Below are 19,137 nucleotides of genomic sequence, written 5' to 3'. Positions count from 1 at the left end.
ATAAATATGATTTGCTGCCTTGGGACCAATCCCGGTTCTTCTTTGTAACTCTTTGGTAAAAGCGTCAACTCTTTGGACATCTAGATGGATCAGGTTCAGGAGCTGCAGTGTTTCATCATACGATATTCTAAAAACTTCAAACATGGACGTTGTACAGTGCCCTATCTGTGTTTTCTGACTAATGCCTGATGAATGCCCGCCACGGTGAGAGTGGGTGTCAATAATGGGCCCATCTGTCTGCACAATGGGCCACTTGTTTGGGTGAAGCTCTCCTTTAATCCTGCTCTTTTGACAAACATGACGAAAGTTTGTTTGGCACTAAGGTGGAGGCAGATTTCTCCATCGGTGCTTAAAGTAGATTATTTTGGAAGCGAATTACCCAAAATACCCCTGTTCTACTTTGGATTGTAGTTGGTTCTCTGTGTTGAGTATGGGGGGGGGGGGGCTGTCCCAATGCTATTTAGGACCACCTCAGTATGTTATTATATAAGGAGACCTATTGTAACTCGAGTCCCAGCAACAGTGCACTTGCTGACCATCCTACAATCCAGAGGGTTCTGGGAGTCAAGGATACTTTAATGGGTCGGGGAAAACCCTGATGTTTCAACAGCTGGGTCCTCACCTGTCCAGGGTTTCCACAGAGACAGCAATTATCTTCTGTTCCTCACTGATCGTTTAAAGCTTTAATGATTATTCGACCAGAGAATTGTGCAACGGCCAAAGCAGCGCAACCATTTAGACAACTATATATATTGTTATATACTGTACATATTAGTCTACTATTTATTTGGTAACATTTTAGAGGCTATTTATTGTTTCCTGAGTTCACCCATATGTCAGTATTTGTGGTAACGACTGTAAAGTAAGGTCAGCTGTTAACCACATTTCCTTTCCCCATGCAGGTGCTGATGAGGAGTACATCTACATGAACAAAGTGCCTGTCGGTGGCAGGGACAAAGACGTCAAAGGTGTGAATCTCAAATGGTTCCTCTCTGAAGTGTGAGAGCTACAAAGAAAAGAGTTTATACTTCTTATTGAAAACACAGGCCGGGCATATTAAAGCATTATCTTAGTAAATTTCTTTGGTAAAGTATATTTCGAAGTAATTGGATACACTTGTATCAATTTAGCTAGAGAATTAATATTGAAATGTAAAATTTGTATAATCTTTTATTTCAGATCTAGTTAGCTTTGGACTTTATTATTATAGACATTTAATGTGAAACGACAGAAAACGACTCCAACTGGAATTTTCAAGTTGTCCAAGGTGGTCCGACCCGTTATTGCGTCTCATACTCAATTCGACATGATCTAAGTGAATAGCAGACATGAGAATAAGCTGCAACAACAAGCAGCCCCCCCCCCTCCCCGGCCCCCGGCCCTTGTCTCTCTCACCATTTCCTGCCTGTTTTTTCATAACTGCGCGCACCATCTGAGACGGACCCGTTTTGTTTGGACAGTGAAAAAGAATGTGGTTTGAATGAGTGCTAAACTTGTCTCACACATTTTCAGCAGCGACGCTAACCAAGCCACAGGTTTTTATTTCTCATGGTCTGATGGAAAGTGGAGGCTCAGGTGCGAGGTTTGAGGTTTCTTAATCAGCAATCGTGTTGTGGACAACAAGAAATGTCTCTCTCGGTTCGCTGTCTCTCTCGGTTGGCATTTAAGACACTTTTAACTATCAATTAAAAAGACATTATTTTAGATAATGTTACACGTGCAATCATACGTTTTTACTGTAATTCAGTTTGACTTGTTTTCCACTGTCATGATGGTACAGAAGAACTTTGACCCACAGTAAAGGTTCATAACTGGATGTGACCTCCTGTGCTTCCCGTTTTCACTGTTGAAAGCTAAAGGATGATCTCCTGCTACGTTCATGTTTGAGACTGAGAAATATAGTGAGAATAAATTTAAGTGACAATGTTAAATCTCCACCTGGGTGTTGAAGCACCCCCAAGAAGTAGATCAAGATAAACCAACATGACAGCTCCATGAAAGTGAAGCCAAAGCACCTTCTCCTTGCCCCCTTGTAGCTGATTGTACTATAGATCACAAACCCCTACCCTCTCCATGTTAGAGGATGGGACAAGGGCAAAACTAAAAAGTCAGAATACATACCAAAAATGTTTTATCACAGCTCCATTCCTCGATCAAATTACATTGCCGCCACCTGACAGCAGAGGTCATATTCAGGATGTTTGGGCTTCATTTCTGAAAAGCGAGAGGAAGTCCATCTTTGTATACAGTCTATGGGGAATAATTTACCTTACTGCCAAGATTCAAACCTTAATACCACTATCCCGACTGTGCACTAAATATTAAGCGACACCACAAGTTACAAAATATGCTTATCAGTACTTGTGAAGTTCAATGACTTACATCTCATACCAACATGTTCACAAAATAGCTTTGTTGCGTCATTCTCAGTCTTTATAATACATTTAAAATCAATATCAACATATGTCAGGGAGTCAAATGCCGAAAATAATAAAAACTAGTGCTGTGATCATTTTTGGTCTGAGGATACATCCACTGAAAACCGTGATTCTTTCATTATTTATCCAAAGTCTCCTTTAATGTTCTTGATGTGTCTTTTCCCCAGTACTGTGGTATGTGTGTATTGTATAATTGGGTTGTTGCTACCATACAAATGCTTGACTTGGTTTATGTGGTCACTGCAACAATGAAGGGTCTTGTGCTCACAGCGAGTGTCTGGGATACTAGGAACCATTGACATGTGTAGGACACATCGGGACATGTAAAAATAGAGCTGGTTTAAAAAAACGGACTCCATTCAAACTCGCAAGATAACCAATTTCTTGAATTTATCTCAAAAATGTTCAGGTAATACGATGGAACAATTCTCTCACTGACTCCAAAATCGATGTTTCTTTATGATCTAGATAACAGACCAGATATCTTGCTCAATGGAAAAGCAGCAAAATGTGTTCCCGTCCCACAGAAGAGCCTCCCTGACCTTCCACCCCCCAGATCAGTAAGTCATACTAATCTGATTCCACCCGAGTGGATTAATGTGTGAAATGACTTGGTTTAATGTACACATGTAGCTTTTTGAGCCTCTGCCTCTGCGGTGGGAACTGCAACAGTATAATCCTCCCCGGTTGGACTGTTGAACTCAAAGGAGCCCAAAGACAAATTCCAACTCTAAATGTAATTGGCAGTATTTGGGTTTTTTGTTACAAAGAGAACATTGACATCACTAAGCACCTGAAGTATTCAAAATAAAGGACTCTGGATTGATATCACATGTTGCCAGAGAATTCCACTGGTTTTTTAATGTACTTGAGTCCGTGGCTGTACAAGACAAAAATCATTTCCCACGTACACTCGGTCGCAAGCTTGAGGCTAAGTGAAATGTATCCTCCCACAGTAACAGGTATTTAATCACTCACGGGGCAACAGACCTGGACGAGCGTGTGAGAGAATCTGCGTTTTACGTTGAGTGGTCGGCCGGTGGCTCCTGAATTGGCCCAGTGTGACTTCAGGAAAAACACGGGGAATAAGAGGTTTAGAATATCCCGTCAGTCCCTTTGAACTCCACTCACACACATGCACAGCGGCCTCCCCCAATATAAACTACAGTAGCAGCTGTTGCTAATCAGAACAAACGCTTTAGTGTCAGCACGTGGACATGTGTGTGTGTATGTGTGTGAGTGCATGTGCGCGTGAAAGTGAAATGCACTGAAGTGAAGAATGTTTGTTTCACTTTGCAGTCTCCACAATCGTCAAGTATTTTAGTAACCCCTGAAAAACATTGCGTAGTTTCTCAGTTGTGCTGTAATTTCACAGTTGTGGTGTAGCTGCCACAAACCCCTCAGACGTGTCTGGCAAAGACATTTCTTCTTCCTTCCCGTCTGGATCCAGCTGTGGTGTAACTGGTCCCGTCTTGGGAAGCCTGAGTAAACACGTCCACAGTGAACCGCTCTTTGGAAAGCCCTTCATCTGCCTGCGGGGCTTCCATCCATCTCCAGCGATGGTGTATTCAAGAGTGAGCATGTGTTTGACTGTGAACACAGAGTCCCCCCTTATCATTGCCGTGAACAGCGCCCCCTTGCTGTTGATGTACTGTCCGGTCAGGGCTGTCCACTGGCCTGTCGTCACATTGTAGCAGTCCATGAGGCAGCGCAGGAAGTCGTCACTGGGCCCATTGCGCATCACATACAAATTGTCCCTGTGGGCTACCATACAGTGGCCATAGCTCTGAGCTCTGATCATTGTGGTTGCAAGTTTCCATTCATCTTTCAGTGGAACATATTCGTAGATGTCTGTGGTGTCTGGTGGTTTCCAGAAGCAAACAAATATCCTCCGTCTTGCAACAGCACAGGCGGCAGAGGCTACAGGTCTTGGTGCAGGATGTATAAACGCCCACTCTCCCGTCTCAGCGTCATAACTCTCTGCTGTAGAAATGGTCCGTTTTTGGAACTCGCCCCCGATGGCGTAGAGTCGTCCCTCGTGTCCCAGCAGGGTGAAGTCATATCTGGGTTGCTGGGGTCCAGGGAGAGCAGTCCACACCCCGGAGTCCGGGTTGTAGCAAAAGCTGCCATTTACTGTGTCCTTACCGTAACCGTAAACTCCCCCTACAATGTACAAGCGATTGTCAAGCACCGCCACACCGGCCATGGAGGTGCTACAGAGAGTCGGGAGGTTAGTTAAATGCTTCCACTCGCCCTCTGTTTCATCAAGATAGCAAACAACTCTGAAGGAGTCATGCAGGAGCTCCATGGAAGGAGAGTGGGTGCCTATAGCCACATAAACAGAAGGAGACAAAGACTGAGAATAGCGAAGAAGCTCTTCAGGAACTGTCCTCTCTGCAACTTCCTTCAAATCATCATAGGCATCACATAGGAAAAGGGCTGCACTATGCAGCAGCTCATACACCCCGAAGACGGAGGCGAGGTAGTAAAGCAAGAGGCAGTTGTCCGAGTCGATGATGTCACAGAGATGTTGCACCAAGCAGCCAACCTGCAGGAACGCAGCGCACTCCACCGCTTCTGTGAGCTCGTCCGGGTCACTGAGGGTGGGAGTCTCCCCCCTGCAGACAGAAAGGGCGATGAGGAAACCCCTCGCATGCACTCCTCCCTTCAGGTGGAGTTCCTCCTGGTGATTTTCTCTCATCCCGGACTGAAACAGGGCGCGGAAGTAGTCGCTGCACCTCTCCAGCAAGCCGCGTTCCACGGTGAACCAGCTCTGCTCCACCCTCACCCTCACCCAGCCTGCTCGGTGCTCCCCGTCCACCAGGCCGAGGGTTGCATTCTCAGCACAGATATCCCCGTTGACTCTCGGGCCTTCAAGCAATTCCATGATCTCTCAACCCGCCTCCTTTATTCCTCCGAAAAGTGTCTCTCAAGTGACAATACAGCATGTGACTCCAGTGAAACTTGGCCATTTCCCCCCCAGAACCGGACGATAAATAAAGAGTTCCATTGCGTCCTGTCTGCATGGTCTGAAAATAGAGCCGTGCTATAGATAGCAGCTGTGCCACTTGCAAGCGTCAGGCAGGGAAAGGAATACTGTTGACATGCACAGCGAGTGGTAATGTGGCTTCCGGCAACTGGTGATTATCGTAGCCACAATACGATCGGCTTGTATTTGCTGAAATATTCATGATTACTTGCCAGGATTATCCCTTTAAATCCAGTAGTGTTTTACAGAACTATTTTAGTTGTATACATGAAGTTCGTCTGTATTTATAGTCAAACATCTAAGTTGTAAACATTTATACCTACAAATAGTGGAAAGAACAAGATCTGGGAACAAAAGTATGATGAGTTTAGAGAAGGTCAAGTTCCCAAGAAAGTAAAAATAATGGGAAAATAAATGCAGTATATGCAAAATGTGTGTCATGTGAATTGACTTATTTTCCATTTCCCTGTCTCCCACCGTACAGTTGACATTTACTGCCCCCCCCCCCCAATTTCCATTCATGCCACTTTTTGTTTTACAAACTCTGACCAGTTCCAAATGGTGCAGAGATAGAAAAAAGCCAAGAGAGTTCTCCTGAATCTGGTTTTCCAAAGCTGATTATTTTTATCACTACCTTCTCCTCTGTGTGTGTGTGTGTGTGTGTGTGGGTGTGTGTGTGTGTGTGTGTGTGTGGTCATTACTCATGTTGCGGGGACCTAAATCTGTTTACACAGTCACATTGTGGGCATTTATGTTCCCTATGGGGACGAGCAGGTCCCTATAACATAAATCATTAAACTCTGAGGTGAGGACGTGTTCTAGGGTTAGGTTTATGCAACTGGTAGTTATGGTTAGGGTCAGATTATGTCTCCAGGAAATGAATGTAAGTCAAAGTAACGTCTTCTGAAGTCATGGAGACAAGACTCCCTCTCGCCCCCCCTTCTCTCTCTCCCTCTCTCCCTGTGTGTGTGTGTGTGTCTGTGTGTGTGTCTTCGCTGCTCCGGATTCTTGGCATGGGAACCAGGGATTTTCCATGTTCCTCTAACTGTTCGTTTTTTTGGGCTCTTTTTCCCACTCTCTGCTCAAAGCACCGCACCCCTACACCCCCCCACCACCACCACCACCACCTCCAGCACCTCCTCGCTTTGTTTTTAATGCTCCGACTCCACGATCCATTCCTCCTTCCCAACGTTTCTGCGGTGAGGGCGTGTGTGTGTGTGTGAAGTGAAAGGTTTAGGGGCTGGGGTGACTTCTCTACAGAGTTGGAGCAAGATCTTCTGCGAGAGTGAAAAAACTCGGCTTGCAGACAAACACCTGGCAGCTGGTCTGTGGAAGACCTTCTCGTCAGCCTCAGCCCAAACAACAGGCAGCTTCTTTAGAGATGAGTAAAAGAGGAGAAAACCAAAGCAGATAGAGATAAGAGTGGGTGGGTGGGTCTGGGGGGGTGGGGGTGGGGGGGTGGGGGGTTGCTGCTGCTCTGGAATGCTTGACTCTTTGTTTTAATTAATAACAGATGCCCAGACTGCTTTGTTTATCCTCGTGGAGCAGTTTACACTGTTTGTATTGTCATGTGATTATGTGATATGGTTTTTTTGGTCACCTGCAAACTGGACCACTTTGTGGGGTTGTTGTTAAAAAGAGAACAGATACTCAAACAATGACACTGGGGAACAGGGCACACTGGGGAACAGGGCACCGGTGAAAAAGGGAATGTCATTCGAACAGGTCTGCCTTTGAAAGAGCATTTAACCAGTACCTCTAACTTGGAATTTGCTGTATTTATGGGTCTCACTGGTGTATATATCATCTTTTGTAGGATGTTGAAAAAAGCTAAACTTCTGCTTCTGCCATTCCGAGACGGGGTCGCAGAGGCAGCCAGCTATAAGTAAGGTATTCCAGACATCCCTCTCTTCCAGCTCTTCCTAGGGGATCCAGAGGTATTCCAGGAACCAGATACTGGGTCTACCCATGTGGGTCTCAAACCAGTTGGGCATGTCCAGTAAACCTCCAAAGGAAGGCCCGCCCCCTCGGATGTCTGAACTCCTCAAATAATCTATAAGGCTTTGCCCGGACCCCCAATGTAGAAAGCTTATTTTATCTGCTTGATGTCAAGAACTGGTTCTTTCAGCAACTACCCAGCGCTCAGGACCATAGTTGAAGTTTTGGAACATAGATCGAGAGGTAAATCCAAAGCTGAGCCTCTTGTCCATCTGACGCTTCATCTGACCTTCACTAGTGGAGAAGACCCCATGATAATAACACTTGTTCACTGACGATACATTTGAGGAACCCAAAAAAACAAGCATCTGACAAGTGAACAAAATCAAGGACATTATCACAGATAAACCTGAATTTCCCTAAGGATAAATAAAGTATCTATCTCTCTATTTATCTATCAATCTATCAATCTATCTATCTATCTATCTATCTATCTATCTATCTATCTATCTCATCGCAGCATCATTTTGAAGATGTAGAATCAAAACCCATGTAACATTCTGATGTGTGTTTTTGCTGATGCTTGCGTTCTGTAAAGTCTTGAACAGATCCATAATGTGTAACTGATGTTACCGCATTGATAACAAACTCCGTCCCACACATTTCTCCGTGGAACCTTCTCCATCACTTTCTGGCACCCGGGCTTATCGCACACAAACAAATCTTTGTCGCATGACGTGACGCCTGTTATTATGACAGCTCACTGCATCTGCTACGCGTTACTGGAAATGTGTTGCTGTGCTGAAGCGATATGGTGGGAAAAGAGCTCCCATTGCTGGGGATTCCCTGTTTGCTGGGAGTGAAACAGCTGTCAACGAAATCATGACTTTGGGATTTTTACACAAACAGTCAAAAATGATTTGTTTGTCAGACAGTGTTTTGTTGTTGGTTACAGACTGGTAACCACCAAACACAATATATAATATATTAGCTTTCTCTTTAGCGTTATTCGTTTTTTTTCATGTGTGGAGACTAAGCATTGCTACACACCAGATATGAAAGAACTCCCAAAGGTGATGCAGAGTCATCTTGCAGGAAGGGAGCAGCTTCTCTGTGGCAAACGTCCCCACGCTGAAGAGAAGCTGAGCAGACACCCCCCCCCCCACCCCCCCCAATAAAAAAAAGGCTTGGTTTGCATGATATATGAGTCTCCTGCGCTTGAGGGTTGTATTTTTTCTATATTTCTCTGATCTCGCTGAGAATGCGACAGCCTTCAGGGAAATAAGAGTAAAAATGAAGGAATACAGACAGCGTGTTCGGATCAGAGGTGAGAGGTGAACATTAGACATAGTTAAGAAATCATTTTATGTCATTCAACTTAGAAGGTTTCACAGAGTTCACTGGAGGAGAAAAAAACTATATCCGACAATGTCAGACTTCTCCAACGTCAATGAATTAAGTTAAAATGGGCTTTAATTCTGTTTTTCTAACATTTTTCTTTTTCTTTTTACATTTGTTCACTGGTAGAGGTATCTATCTTCCATTTTTGATTGTTGTAGGAGTTGTCGGCTGTGGCTCAGGAGGTAGAGAGTGTCGTCCGCTAACCAGAGGGTCGGTAGTTTGATCCCCAGCTCCTTCAGTCTGCTCCTGGATGTGTGAATGTGTGGTAGAAGAAGGGCTGAACATAGAAGCTGAATGTGACTTGTGCTGAAAAGGCCTTTGAGTGATTGATAAGACTGGGAAAGCCATTTACCATTTATCTGAATTAAGTAGATTAAAATGCTAAATTGTTTTACTCGTGTTCCACATTAACAGATTATATCTGACATTCATTAACCTTCCTGTCACGTGTCATTTTGTTAACGTCTTTCCCTGGCCTCGGAGGAATCCTCCCTATCATCCATCTCTTTGCTTCATTACGTTTCACTCTGTAAAAGATAAACACTTTCACTTGTACAGTGAAGATCTGGTACGTTATCTCATTTTGAGTCTGAACCGAGACCAAAACCTGCTTCCTCCTCTGCTTGCTTCCAGATACTGTGTGATGACTTGAGATGTGTGGTCACAGGCTGAGACAACTTTTGTTTTCTCGGGAAAAATTCCTTCTAGTGGGAAGTTTTTATTTCAACACAGTGTCTGTGTCAGAAATACATCTTCCAAGGAAACATGTTGATGAATTGAGAACCAGAAACACACTGAGTAATCTGCAGGATTTCACATTTCCAAATAAAAATGTTGTTGACTCTCTGCAGTTACCAGAAGTGTCAATATGTGACGATACTGATAAGTAAAGCCAGTTGCACGGAAATTAAACCCAAACCTTAAAAGTGACCGTCGTTGACTCTTCAATCTTAACAATCTCCACATTTAAATCTGATGCGTATTAAGGCAACACTATGTAACTGAGCAACAGCGCCCTCTGCAGCCACATGTCATGATTAAATCTGTTGCACTCCATCCTATAGTGGTTAAAGGCTCATTCATTCATCTTTTACCGTGAGACACATGCAAGGTTCAAACAATGAACATCCTTCACTGCCCACATACGTCCTGTGCGTTTTTCCCTTGGCATGGTTGTAAAACAATACATCCACTGGAGGGCAGTGAAGAGTCGCAAGTTTCTGAACAACAAACAAAAGCTGGTCTTGAAGTCTCTCCTCGAAAAGAAATAACAAGATATGTCTTCCTCGTGTCCTATGTGTCACCTCGTTTGAACTATTGGCGTCACTGCCCCCCCCCCCCCCCAGTCCGTAAGCTTTTAGAAGAAGTCTACAAATATGGATGAAATGAACACTGAATAGGGACAAAAGGCTACGTCCATTTCTGTTTGCAACGTATACAACTTTAACTTTTCCATATACACCAAACTCTGTTTAGAATTCTTCCTATTTTAAAACATTCCTCACTGAATATCAGAGATAAGCACTGGTTTTGAATGACTTCTACGTCTTTTTAACTGATCTACAGTTGAAGCATTACCCTTCAACTTACTGGATCTGATTCTGACAATCGAAACTGCGACATTCAGTCAGATTAAGATGAACATTAAATAATTTACCAGTTTAAAGTTGTGGTGTATTCAAAGAAATACCTAATTTTATCAGTCAGAAAAAGAAACTGCCAATTCAACAGACTCCAGCGAGTTCTTTTTTTTTAATTAACGCTTGTCGCTGATTTACTGACTTCGAGTTGAATGTAGAGCAAAAGTAATGAGGAGTTTCTAAATGTCTGGTGGTTTCCACTCGTATGGGAGGGGACAGACAGACGGTCTTTACCACACAGGAGACGAGGAGCAAGACAGAAGTGAAGCCAGACTGCTGATTGATTTCAGGAAAGCCACTGAGCCCACACACACACACACACACACGCACACACACGTACATAAATACATGCCCCCCTTCTTTTCCATGCTCACACAGAAACACTTTTCCCTGAAGGCAAACATATAACTCTCTAGTGCACTGGGTCAGACGAGGATTGGTTACATGAGGAATTCCCTACTTACTCTTGAAGTGACAGCTGGATTAGACATGATTTCAGCCTGGGTGGGTGGGGGGGGGGGGGACCCATGTTAATAATGTACAGGTGTGTGTAGGTGTGATTTCTGCTTCAAAATACACAAGTTGTTGGTCATACATTTTACTTACCTGCTCTCCCTCTTTCTCTCCTCTGTCAGTGTGTGGTGGGTCGGGAGCCGTTCCCCTTACCTGCAGTTCCCTGTCCGGCCACTGTAGACACTTCAGAGAGTTACTATGAGGAGGCGCAGCCCTACGAGGAAACTGTCAACGGTAAGGGCTGTGGTTCAGTGTCACATTTCTTCTTCCCCATGGACCTGTTTCACAGAGACACATGCTGATTGTTGGATTCATTACTTGATTACAAGCCAAGGAGGTTATGTGTTTCTGTCTGTTAGTTTGCAGGATTACGCAAAAAACTACTGGACATTACAGCGAGACTTGCATGCAATATGGGTCAGGAAAGAAATCATTGAATATTGGTGCAAATGTGGATCAGGGGGCAGATTCAGGAATATTGTTTCACCTTCTTTAAGATAGTTTAGTTAGGTAGTTAGTTTCTTAGAGGATAATTCGTGGATCTTAATGAAATAAAACAGACATATTTGAGTGTGTGCAACTTGGTACAGATCCAAATAAAAATCTGGATCGAGTGAATTTGAACCTGGTTTCACAAGGGGACTGTTGGGACTTGGTTTGAGCTTCTGCACTTTCTGAACCCCCTTCGAGTTTATACCAGCCTTCTTGTTACTCTGTGACTGTAAAAGACACGTGACTCATATGTCACCGTGAGAGATCCACTCACCAAACGAGACTGTTCCATCCAAATACAGGTAGATTTTGTGGTTCATTAAACATGAGGTTGTTTGCGTCACTTTATCCTGAACAGGAAATATATGTGGTTATAAAAGGTTTCACACACTGCAAGGGAAACCCCATCTAAGAAAAACTATGACCCTGAGCTCGAAGACTACGACCACTTTGTCTGGTGGCTATGGTGCAGTGTTTGTTTTTTAACACGTTGAGCTAAATAGGAGACTTTATCTGCTTAATAATATGGTTATGAAACAGACATGTCATCTCAGGCGCTTCTATAATTTCTTCTGTACATTGATTAAATATAATTCAACCACAAACGTCTTCCCTTCAAGAGGTTGTGAGCTATTTTTTTACCTTGCAAAGGTTGCAACACTTTTCATGTCACGTGCTGCGAATTCTCTACATTTATCTTTTCAATAGTTATTATTCTTTGAGTTATATTCTTCCAATCTTGATCTTCTTCCTCCTCTTCCTCCTCTTCCTCCTGCTCCTGCTGTCGTGTAGATCTGGACGGTTTTGGCCTCCTCTCAGGGCCCTGGATGCGAGTGCAGAGCTCTGACAGTGTGGTCTATGCTGTTATCACCAGGGGTAGCTAGCTCTTTATCACAGGACCCGTGTGTTTGTGTGCATGTCTCTGTCTCACCATTGCTTTAGGCCTGAGTCCCTTTGTGCAGGGACACGTCGACGTCGAGCATGACCTGCATGTAAAGAAGCAGATTTAAGTCAAGACCTGTGACAAGCATCAATCATTGGCTCCATCTTCATCTCCTAATGAATGAATTTCCTTCATTCATTAACTTGACATATTCATCCTGCCTCTATACTCAAATGTGAGGAAATCCTCTGCCATCGAAGACATTCATCAAGGTTGATAAATCAGGCATTAACCTCATGTGCTCCTTCAACCTCTCCCTGCCCTGCAAATATGAAGTCGACCATAACGGCGCCTCGTTTCTTCTCTCCTTGCATCACTGCTCTTTCGCTGTCAGATGACGGGGAGGTCATCAGCAGCTCATACGAGTCCTACGATGAGGAGGAAGTGATCAGAGGAAAGTCACCGTCTGCGCAGCACCAGTGGCCGTCGACAGAGGCGTCCATCGAGCTGGTGAAGGACGCTCGGATCTGTGCCTTCCTGTGGAGGAAGAAGTGGCTCGGCCAGTGGGCCAAACAGCTGTGTGTCATCAAAGACAACCGCCTTCAGGTAAAAGACGGAGATTGTAAATAAAAATGGACGACTTTCATCTTGTCACTTCCTTTGTACGACAATGAAGCCAAAATGGCGTCATCAGGAGACAGAGTGTGCATGATAGTGATCTCGGTGTTTGGGCTCCCCTAAGGAAGCCAACTAGTGGCCGGACGCAGTATAGGTCATAAACTTCACATCCTCCGTGTTAGCAGATGGAGGTGAGGTCAAATAAAAAAATGTAATTAAAAATTCACACTAAATACATTTTCCAATAGATTCCTAGATATTGGGAGGAGGTGGAGACATTTCTTCATCTTTCATCATAGATCTATGGGATAGAACTGTGAGAAAATCTGAATAAATGTGCCGGTGAAGTTGCAGTAATATACAAATATCATTACTACGTGTCCATGCTCAGCTGTCACATTATCTCTTTGTATTGTTATTGATCATTAGAAAATAATTAACCCAACAAATCAACCGGAAACAAACATTGGATCTTTTATCACCAGCGTTTCATGGGAGTTAGTTGCTGTAACTTTCTTTCCGTGAACTTCCTCCCAAAATGTGTGTTTACCTTGTTAAGTTATCACTTTAGCTGTTGCACAATCAAACTCAGTGTTATCTCTGCTACTCCTCAGTGCTACAAGAGCTCCAAGGAGCAGACGCCCCTGCTGGATGTGAGTCTGCTGGGCTGCAGTGTCGTCTACAAAGAGAAGCAGCTGAAGAGGAAAGAGCACAAGCTGAAGATCACGCCTGTAGGAGGGGAGGCCATCGTGCTGGGCCTGCAGAGCAAGGAGCAGACGGTGCAGTGGCTGAAGGTGAGCTGTTCCAAACATGCCTCAGTTCCTTAAAACTCGCATCACGTAACATTATTTATGTGTTCAAACATTTGAACGTTCATCAGGTGATTCAGGATATCAGCCCCAAACCGTTAGAGAGCTGTGAACCCCAGCACTCGGTGACCGACTCCCCGAGGCTCATCTGCACTAAGGTACGTTTAATCTTAAATTCACGTTAATCCCACCATTCAATTAGCAGTCCTCAACTTTTATCAAACGCCCGCGTAACGACTAAAACGTAGATGTGAACACACACAGGGGGAGCTGGGTGAGAGACACTCGGTGGCTTCAGAGAGCGGCAGCAGCACAGACAGCCACGCTGAGACACCGGAAAACAAAGATGGTGAGTTGTTTCCACACAACTTTATTCAAAGTTTTGGTTCCTGGATCTGAAAACAAAAATCGTATAAGAGAAAAAAACACTTATTTTTTTCCACAGTGAAGAAAAAATTAGATGCAGGTTGGAGGTTCAGTAACCTCATGAACATCGGCAAGAAAAAACCTTCCTCATTGGAGAGTCCGGAGAAATGTGTCGACACGTCGGGTGAGTAGGACGATGCTGCTGAAGTGGTGTTTTCAAACTAAAATCGATCTCTGTCCACTTAAGCATTTTGGCTCCATATCAGTTTAAAAGGCTCATTGTGTCAAATTTAGTGACCTCTAGTGGTGAAGTTGCACGTAGCAGCTGAATACCCCTCACCTCACCCTTCCCTTTGAAACATGGAAGAGATTATTTGGCAGCTTTCAGTTGTTATAAAAATTCAAAAGATGTTTAGTTTGTCCAGTTTGGGAAAGTGTAAAAAACATGGCTGCCTCCGTAGAGAGGACCCGCTCCCGATGTAAATATAAAGCATTTAAATATGAAGCGCCCATTCTAGGTTAAAGAAAACAACAACACACACATCTAGCCCCTCATAACAAAGTCACCTCCTCCCTCCTCCGTCAGGCTACCTCAACGTGCTGGTGAACAGCCAATGGCGGACCTGCTGGTGTCTCATCAAGAACGGCCAGCTGTGGTTTTACCAGGACAAGGGCAAACACAAGGTGAGCCAGCCGGCCGTGACGCTGGAGGGCTGCTGCGTGCTGCCCGACCCCACCCCCGAGCACCTGTACTCCTTCAGGATCAACGCAGACGGCGCACAGGTGGCAACTCTGGAGGTAGATGAACTTTTTTTTGTGTTACATTTCTCCTCATGTGTGGAGTCCTGAGTCTGATCAAGCAACCAAGTTATATATGGTGTACGTGAAGAATGTTTCCTGTTCTTAAAGGAGAGCATATGTCAGCTTAACTGTGTTTCGGCAAAAAAGAAGCACAAGCTAAACACGTCTGCATAAAAGTTCCACACTGACATACAGTATCAACGTCTAGAAATCACTTACTCCTGTGTGTGTGTGTGCGTGTGTGTCTGTGTGTGTAGGGTGGGGGTGCTTTACTAAACTGGGATTTGGCGGGGGACTCGTGCTACACCCTTTTCCATTAGGCTTTCAGTACCACCCTGCTGCCGTACATATACAGTCATAGGCAAAGGAATGTAATGTTTAGTCTTGAGGGCCGTTTCTAAAAGATTTGTGGTTCTGTTTTTTTTTTGTTTTTTTTCTTGTCATGTTTTTGATTCACTTCTCACAATCTTCTCAGGTCCAGAATTTACTAAAACTAAAAGAAAAAAAAAAAAAAAAAGTATTGTCATTTCAGGAAATATGTGTCGAACCATTATGTTTTAATAACGTGATATGTTTCTATAAGGTGAGCTGTGTATTAATAGAAAGTAACAGAGAGTAAAACAAAATTAATGACAGGGTTTTAAATGCATGAAGTCTCACTCGGTCTTTCTCTTTCCTCTCCTCTCTCGGCCCCTCCCAGGCGAAGACGTCAGCCAACATGGGTCACTGGCTGGGCCTCCTGCTGTCGCAAACAGGCAGCAGGACGGACCCGGAGGACCTGACGTACGACTACGTCAACTCGGAGAGGATCACCAGCATCGTCAATGCTGCCAAGACTTCCTTATAGTAACGCTCTCACTTCAGTCCACTTGTATGGGAAATGCTTCTGATTTTACATGTGGGGAACAGTGTTTAACTCTGTGTGTGTGTGTGTGTGTGTGTGTGTGTGTTTCTCCAGCTTGATGCAGAGGAGGTATTCAGAGCTGAACACCTACATAGACACTCCGCCAGCCGTCCCTCTCGACTCAGAGGAACTGTACGACGATGTGGCGTCTTTAGCAGACCCAGAGGTACGTTCACGAGTAAAACCAACTCAATCAAGTTAAAGGTGAAAGGTTAAATCTGCCTAGTTTTGGAAAATGTGGCCTAATACTTTGCTCGGGTGAAACTCTTCTAATGTAAAACAGATAAATCCTCTTTTCTGTTTGTTTCTGCTGTAGAAAACATGCAGCCTCTCCTTTGTTGTTTCATGAATCCATTTTCAAATCCAGGAATCGCTTCATGTGGTCACTTCTCATCTCCTTACTTCCTGCTCTGGTGACCCGCAGGACGCCGAGGAGAGCCTCCTGCCAGACACTGAGGAAAACCACCTTCTGCAACGTGATGAAACACAAGCAGAACTCAAGGAGCCAGAGGGAACAGACCCGGACAAGGTTTACCTGGACCTGATTCCTGTGCGCTCCTTTCTCCATACATCCTGTGGGGGTAAAAACCCGGTCACAAAAGAAACTTGTAAACACGGAGAAGACTCATCATGTCCAGATTTCGAGGTACAGCCGTCTCCGGTCTCATTTCCAAACACATTTAAAATAAGGAAACAATTCCTCCCATTACTTATAAATATATAATATATTTTGTGGGTTGATTTCAGGGCACCTCGACAGACCCCTCTGAGCCAGAGCCGACACCTGACTTATATGAAACAAGTTTGTCCTCCACTGCCAGCAGACCGGAGCCGACAGGCCCGTCGACTCCCACGCCGCAGCACGCCCAGCTTCAGCCCCTCAAAACCACGTCCCAAAGCCAGGAGATGTCAAAGAGGATGAGCCTGGGGATCCCGACGGTCTTCAGCTCCCCCGGGGGACACAAGGGGACGACGGGTCACACCGCGGCTGGGTTCCCCCACAGTCCTCAACTGCTGCGGCCCAAAGCTCACACCATGGGTGAAAGAACAACACAGGGACAGTGGCAGTCTTCCCGGCCGGGGGGGTAGCATAAAGAATAAAATTGAGTTGTTTCCTCCTGTCGCTCAAGGAATCACTATATCTATCAACACCTTCCAAAAGACATGAAATATCTTTTAGCTGTGCAGATTTACTGCTTCCCTCTCCCTCTAAACTACCACGGCTCCCTCTAGTGAAAAACTGTGTCCCCTGCAGTCAAAACCAGTGGAATCTACATTTATATTCAAAAGGAAATATGAGCTTTTTAATGATTACTGCAGTTTCCTTTTTCTTTAGATCATCATGCAAATATCAAGGTGACTATATTTCATTCATAATTTGTGAATCTATTAAAATTTCAATATTCAATTTCCAGGGAGTCCTGGTTCAGTTGAGGTGAAACTGGGCAAAAACCGCACGGAGGCCGACATGCGGCGCTACATCGATGAGCGCGACCGCCTGGAGAGAGAGAGGGAGGAGGTGAGGAGCAGTCTGGGAAACCTGAAGAAGGAGCGGAGGGAGGCCAAAGAGGAGCTCAGCGCCTGCCAAGGTGCACACACACACACTTCACTCCCCGTAGCGCCCGTGATAACAAAGGTGACTCCGACCTCGACGTGACTGATGGCCCCTCTTTTCTCCTCAGATCCCAAACAGCAGGCCTCGCTGGAAGCCCGTCTGAAGCAGAGGGAGGAGGCGTGTCGGGAGGCGGAGCAACGCCGGGTGGAGGTGGAGCTGCGGCTGATGGAGGTGAAGGAAAGTCTGAGGAAGGTGGAGTCAGGGCAGTTCACACTGGGAACCACACTGGACAGCAGCCTCCAGGACACGCCCACGGTCAGTGCACTGGTTCTGTTGCTACAAAGATGGACGACATGATAGCTCCCAAAAAGTGAAGCCACAGGGTCTTGATCGCCCTTTAGTGCCGGTTGCAGTGTAGGTCATAAACTGCCACCTCCTCCATGTTTGTGGATGAGACATGGGCCAAGTTAAAAAGCCGAATTCTATTTAGTAACATGTCGTCGTCCATCTTTAAATACAGTCTATGGTACTGAAGCAGAACTTCAGAACCTTTAAGTTTGAAATAGTGATTATAGCTGAACCTCCTCTCTGTTCTTTTACCCTCAGGTTAAATCATTAACCCTGCCTGCTACCCCGACATCATCTTCATCAACGTCTTCATTATTAACACCTTCATCAACATCATCGTCGTCCCAAAACTCAAACCACCTCAGTGCCGACTCGGCCTCACCGGTCAACTCCGCCTCTGCACTAAAGAACAGACCGGCCTCCATCATGGCCACGAAAGGCAAAGTTCTGCAGAAAGCTAAGGTGAGACTGTAGATTTCGTTTGAAAGTTTGGATGTCAGGGGGAACAAGTTATTGAAGTATTATGAAACATTCATTCTATCTCCTTTTCTCATTTGTATCTACAGGAGTGGGAGAAGAAATCCACCACCTAGGAGGAAAATTATTTTTCGTCTCCTCTGACCCGATCAAATCCACGACTCGTCCTACATTAAGCGTTAGAAGTCCAGACATATAAATCAACCACCTCCCGTCTCTGGATCCTTCATCCTCATCCCCTCCCTGCCAAGTCTAAAAAGAGCCAATCAGAGAGAGGCACCAGCTGTTTTCTTCAAATACCACTGGATAACTTTGGCTCTAACAACTTCACAAGTGTTTTTTTTTATCTCTCTCTCTCTGTTTGCAAGGAGGAGGAATTGGATGCAGGAGCGTTTTTTGCCAGTCTAACAATCGTTCTTGATAACAATGACATGATTTATTTCAATGCTGCAAACGCGCAAAGATTTGAAACCACTGAAGTGTTGAGACAGAGACGCCCCTCGACTAAAATGCCCATTTTGTACACACCCTTTTTGTAGCTTGGTTCATGTATGCTGGTAGCCAACATGTAAATATATTTACACCATTATCCGGCCTCTTGGCTTGTATTGCTAGCTAGAAATGCACTTTTTATTCAAATAAAAATGTACTGATGACAACACAGACTGGGAATTTGTTTTCTTTGGCCTTTGAACCTCAGACCAGATCAGTGGAGTTTCTTTGCTGAAAACAAACTGAAGGTTAGGTTCGCAGAGGACACATTAAACATTTAAAGGATAATTAGAGTCAACACATTCCTTCCTCACTGATGAAAGTTAGATATTCATGAAAAGGACTCGTTTGACTTGAGGATTGTTTGAGCTGCTGAAAACAGGTCGAGGAATTCCACTGAAACTTATGGAATTTCTACCTATATACACGTTCTGTTTGTGATTAATAAACTGTCAAAAAAGAAAGAATGTCGA

General features: G+C 44.6%; 2 protein-coding genes across 5 annotated transcripts in view; one reads left to right on the top strand and one right to left on the bottom strand.

Moving 5' to 3' along the window:
* Window positions 1–18,831, top strand: part of afap1l2 (actin filament associated protein 1-like 2) — a 33,880-nt gene extending 15,049 nt beyond the window's left edge. The window contains exons 3-20 of one of the 4 annotated variants that reach the window (XM_062414299.1): window positions 903–968; window positions 2,907–2,998; window positions 11,042–11,153; window positions 12,204–12,287; window positions 12,689–12,900; window positions 13,527–13,706; window positions 13,793–13,879; window positions 13,986–14,070; window positions 14,167–14,271; window positions 14,674–14,885; window positions 15,589–15,734; window positions 15,847–15,958; window positions 16,160–16,438; window positions 16,540–16,831; window positions 17,208–17,381; window positions 17,475–17,662; window positions 17,954–18,157; window positions 18,262–18,831. In XM_062414299.1, coding sequence (XP_062270283.1) covers window positions 903–968; window positions 2,907–2,998; window positions 11,042–11,153; window positions 12,204–12,287; window positions 12,689–12,900; window positions 13,527–13,706; window positions 13,793–13,879; window positions 13,986–14,070; window positions 14,167–14,271; window positions 14,674–14,885; window positions 15,589–15,734; window positions 15,847–15,958; window positions 16,160–16,438; window positions 16,540–16,831; window positions 17,208–17,381; window positions 17,475–17,662; window positions 17,954–18,157; window positions 18,262–18,288 — 2,657 coding nt within the window. In that variant the 3' untranslated portion in view covers window positions 18,289–18,831. The remainder of the gene's footprint in view (window positions 1–902; window positions 969–2,906; window positions 2,999–11,041; window positions 11,154–12,203; window positions 12,288–12,688; window positions 12,901–13,526; window positions 13,707–13,792; window positions 13,880–13,985; window positions 14,071–14,166; window positions 14,272–14,673; window positions 14,886–15,588; window positions 15,735–15,846; window positions 15,959–16,159; window positions 16,439–16,539; window positions 16,832–17,207; window positions 17,382–17,474; window positions 17,663–17,953; window positions 18,158–18,261) is intronic. The other 3 variants (XM_062414300.1, XM_062414302.1, XM_062414301.1) reach the window with 3 other exon arrangements.
* Window positions 3,034–5,434, bottom strand: LOC133976169 (kelch repeat and BTB domain-containing protein 13). The gene has a single exon (XM_062414303.1). It carries the CDS (start codon window positions 5,323–5,325, stop codon window positions 3,808–3,810), a length of 1,518 nt encoding a protein of 505 aa, XP_062270287.1. The 5' UTR covers window positions 5,326–5,434; the 3' UTR covers window positions 3,034–3,807.
* Window positions 18,832–19,137: the final 306 nt, after the last annotated feature.

Source organism: Platichthys flesus, chromosome 20 (assembly GCF_949316205.1).
Source record: "Platichthys flesus chromosome 20, fPlaFle2.1, whole genome shotgun sequence".
Lineage (NCBI taxonomy): Eukaryota > Metazoa > Chordata > Actinopteri > Pleuronectiformes > Pleuronectidae > Platichthys > Platichthys flesus.
Note: the sequence above shows the minus strand (reverse complement) of the source record. Positions and strands in the feature narration are given on the sequence as shown.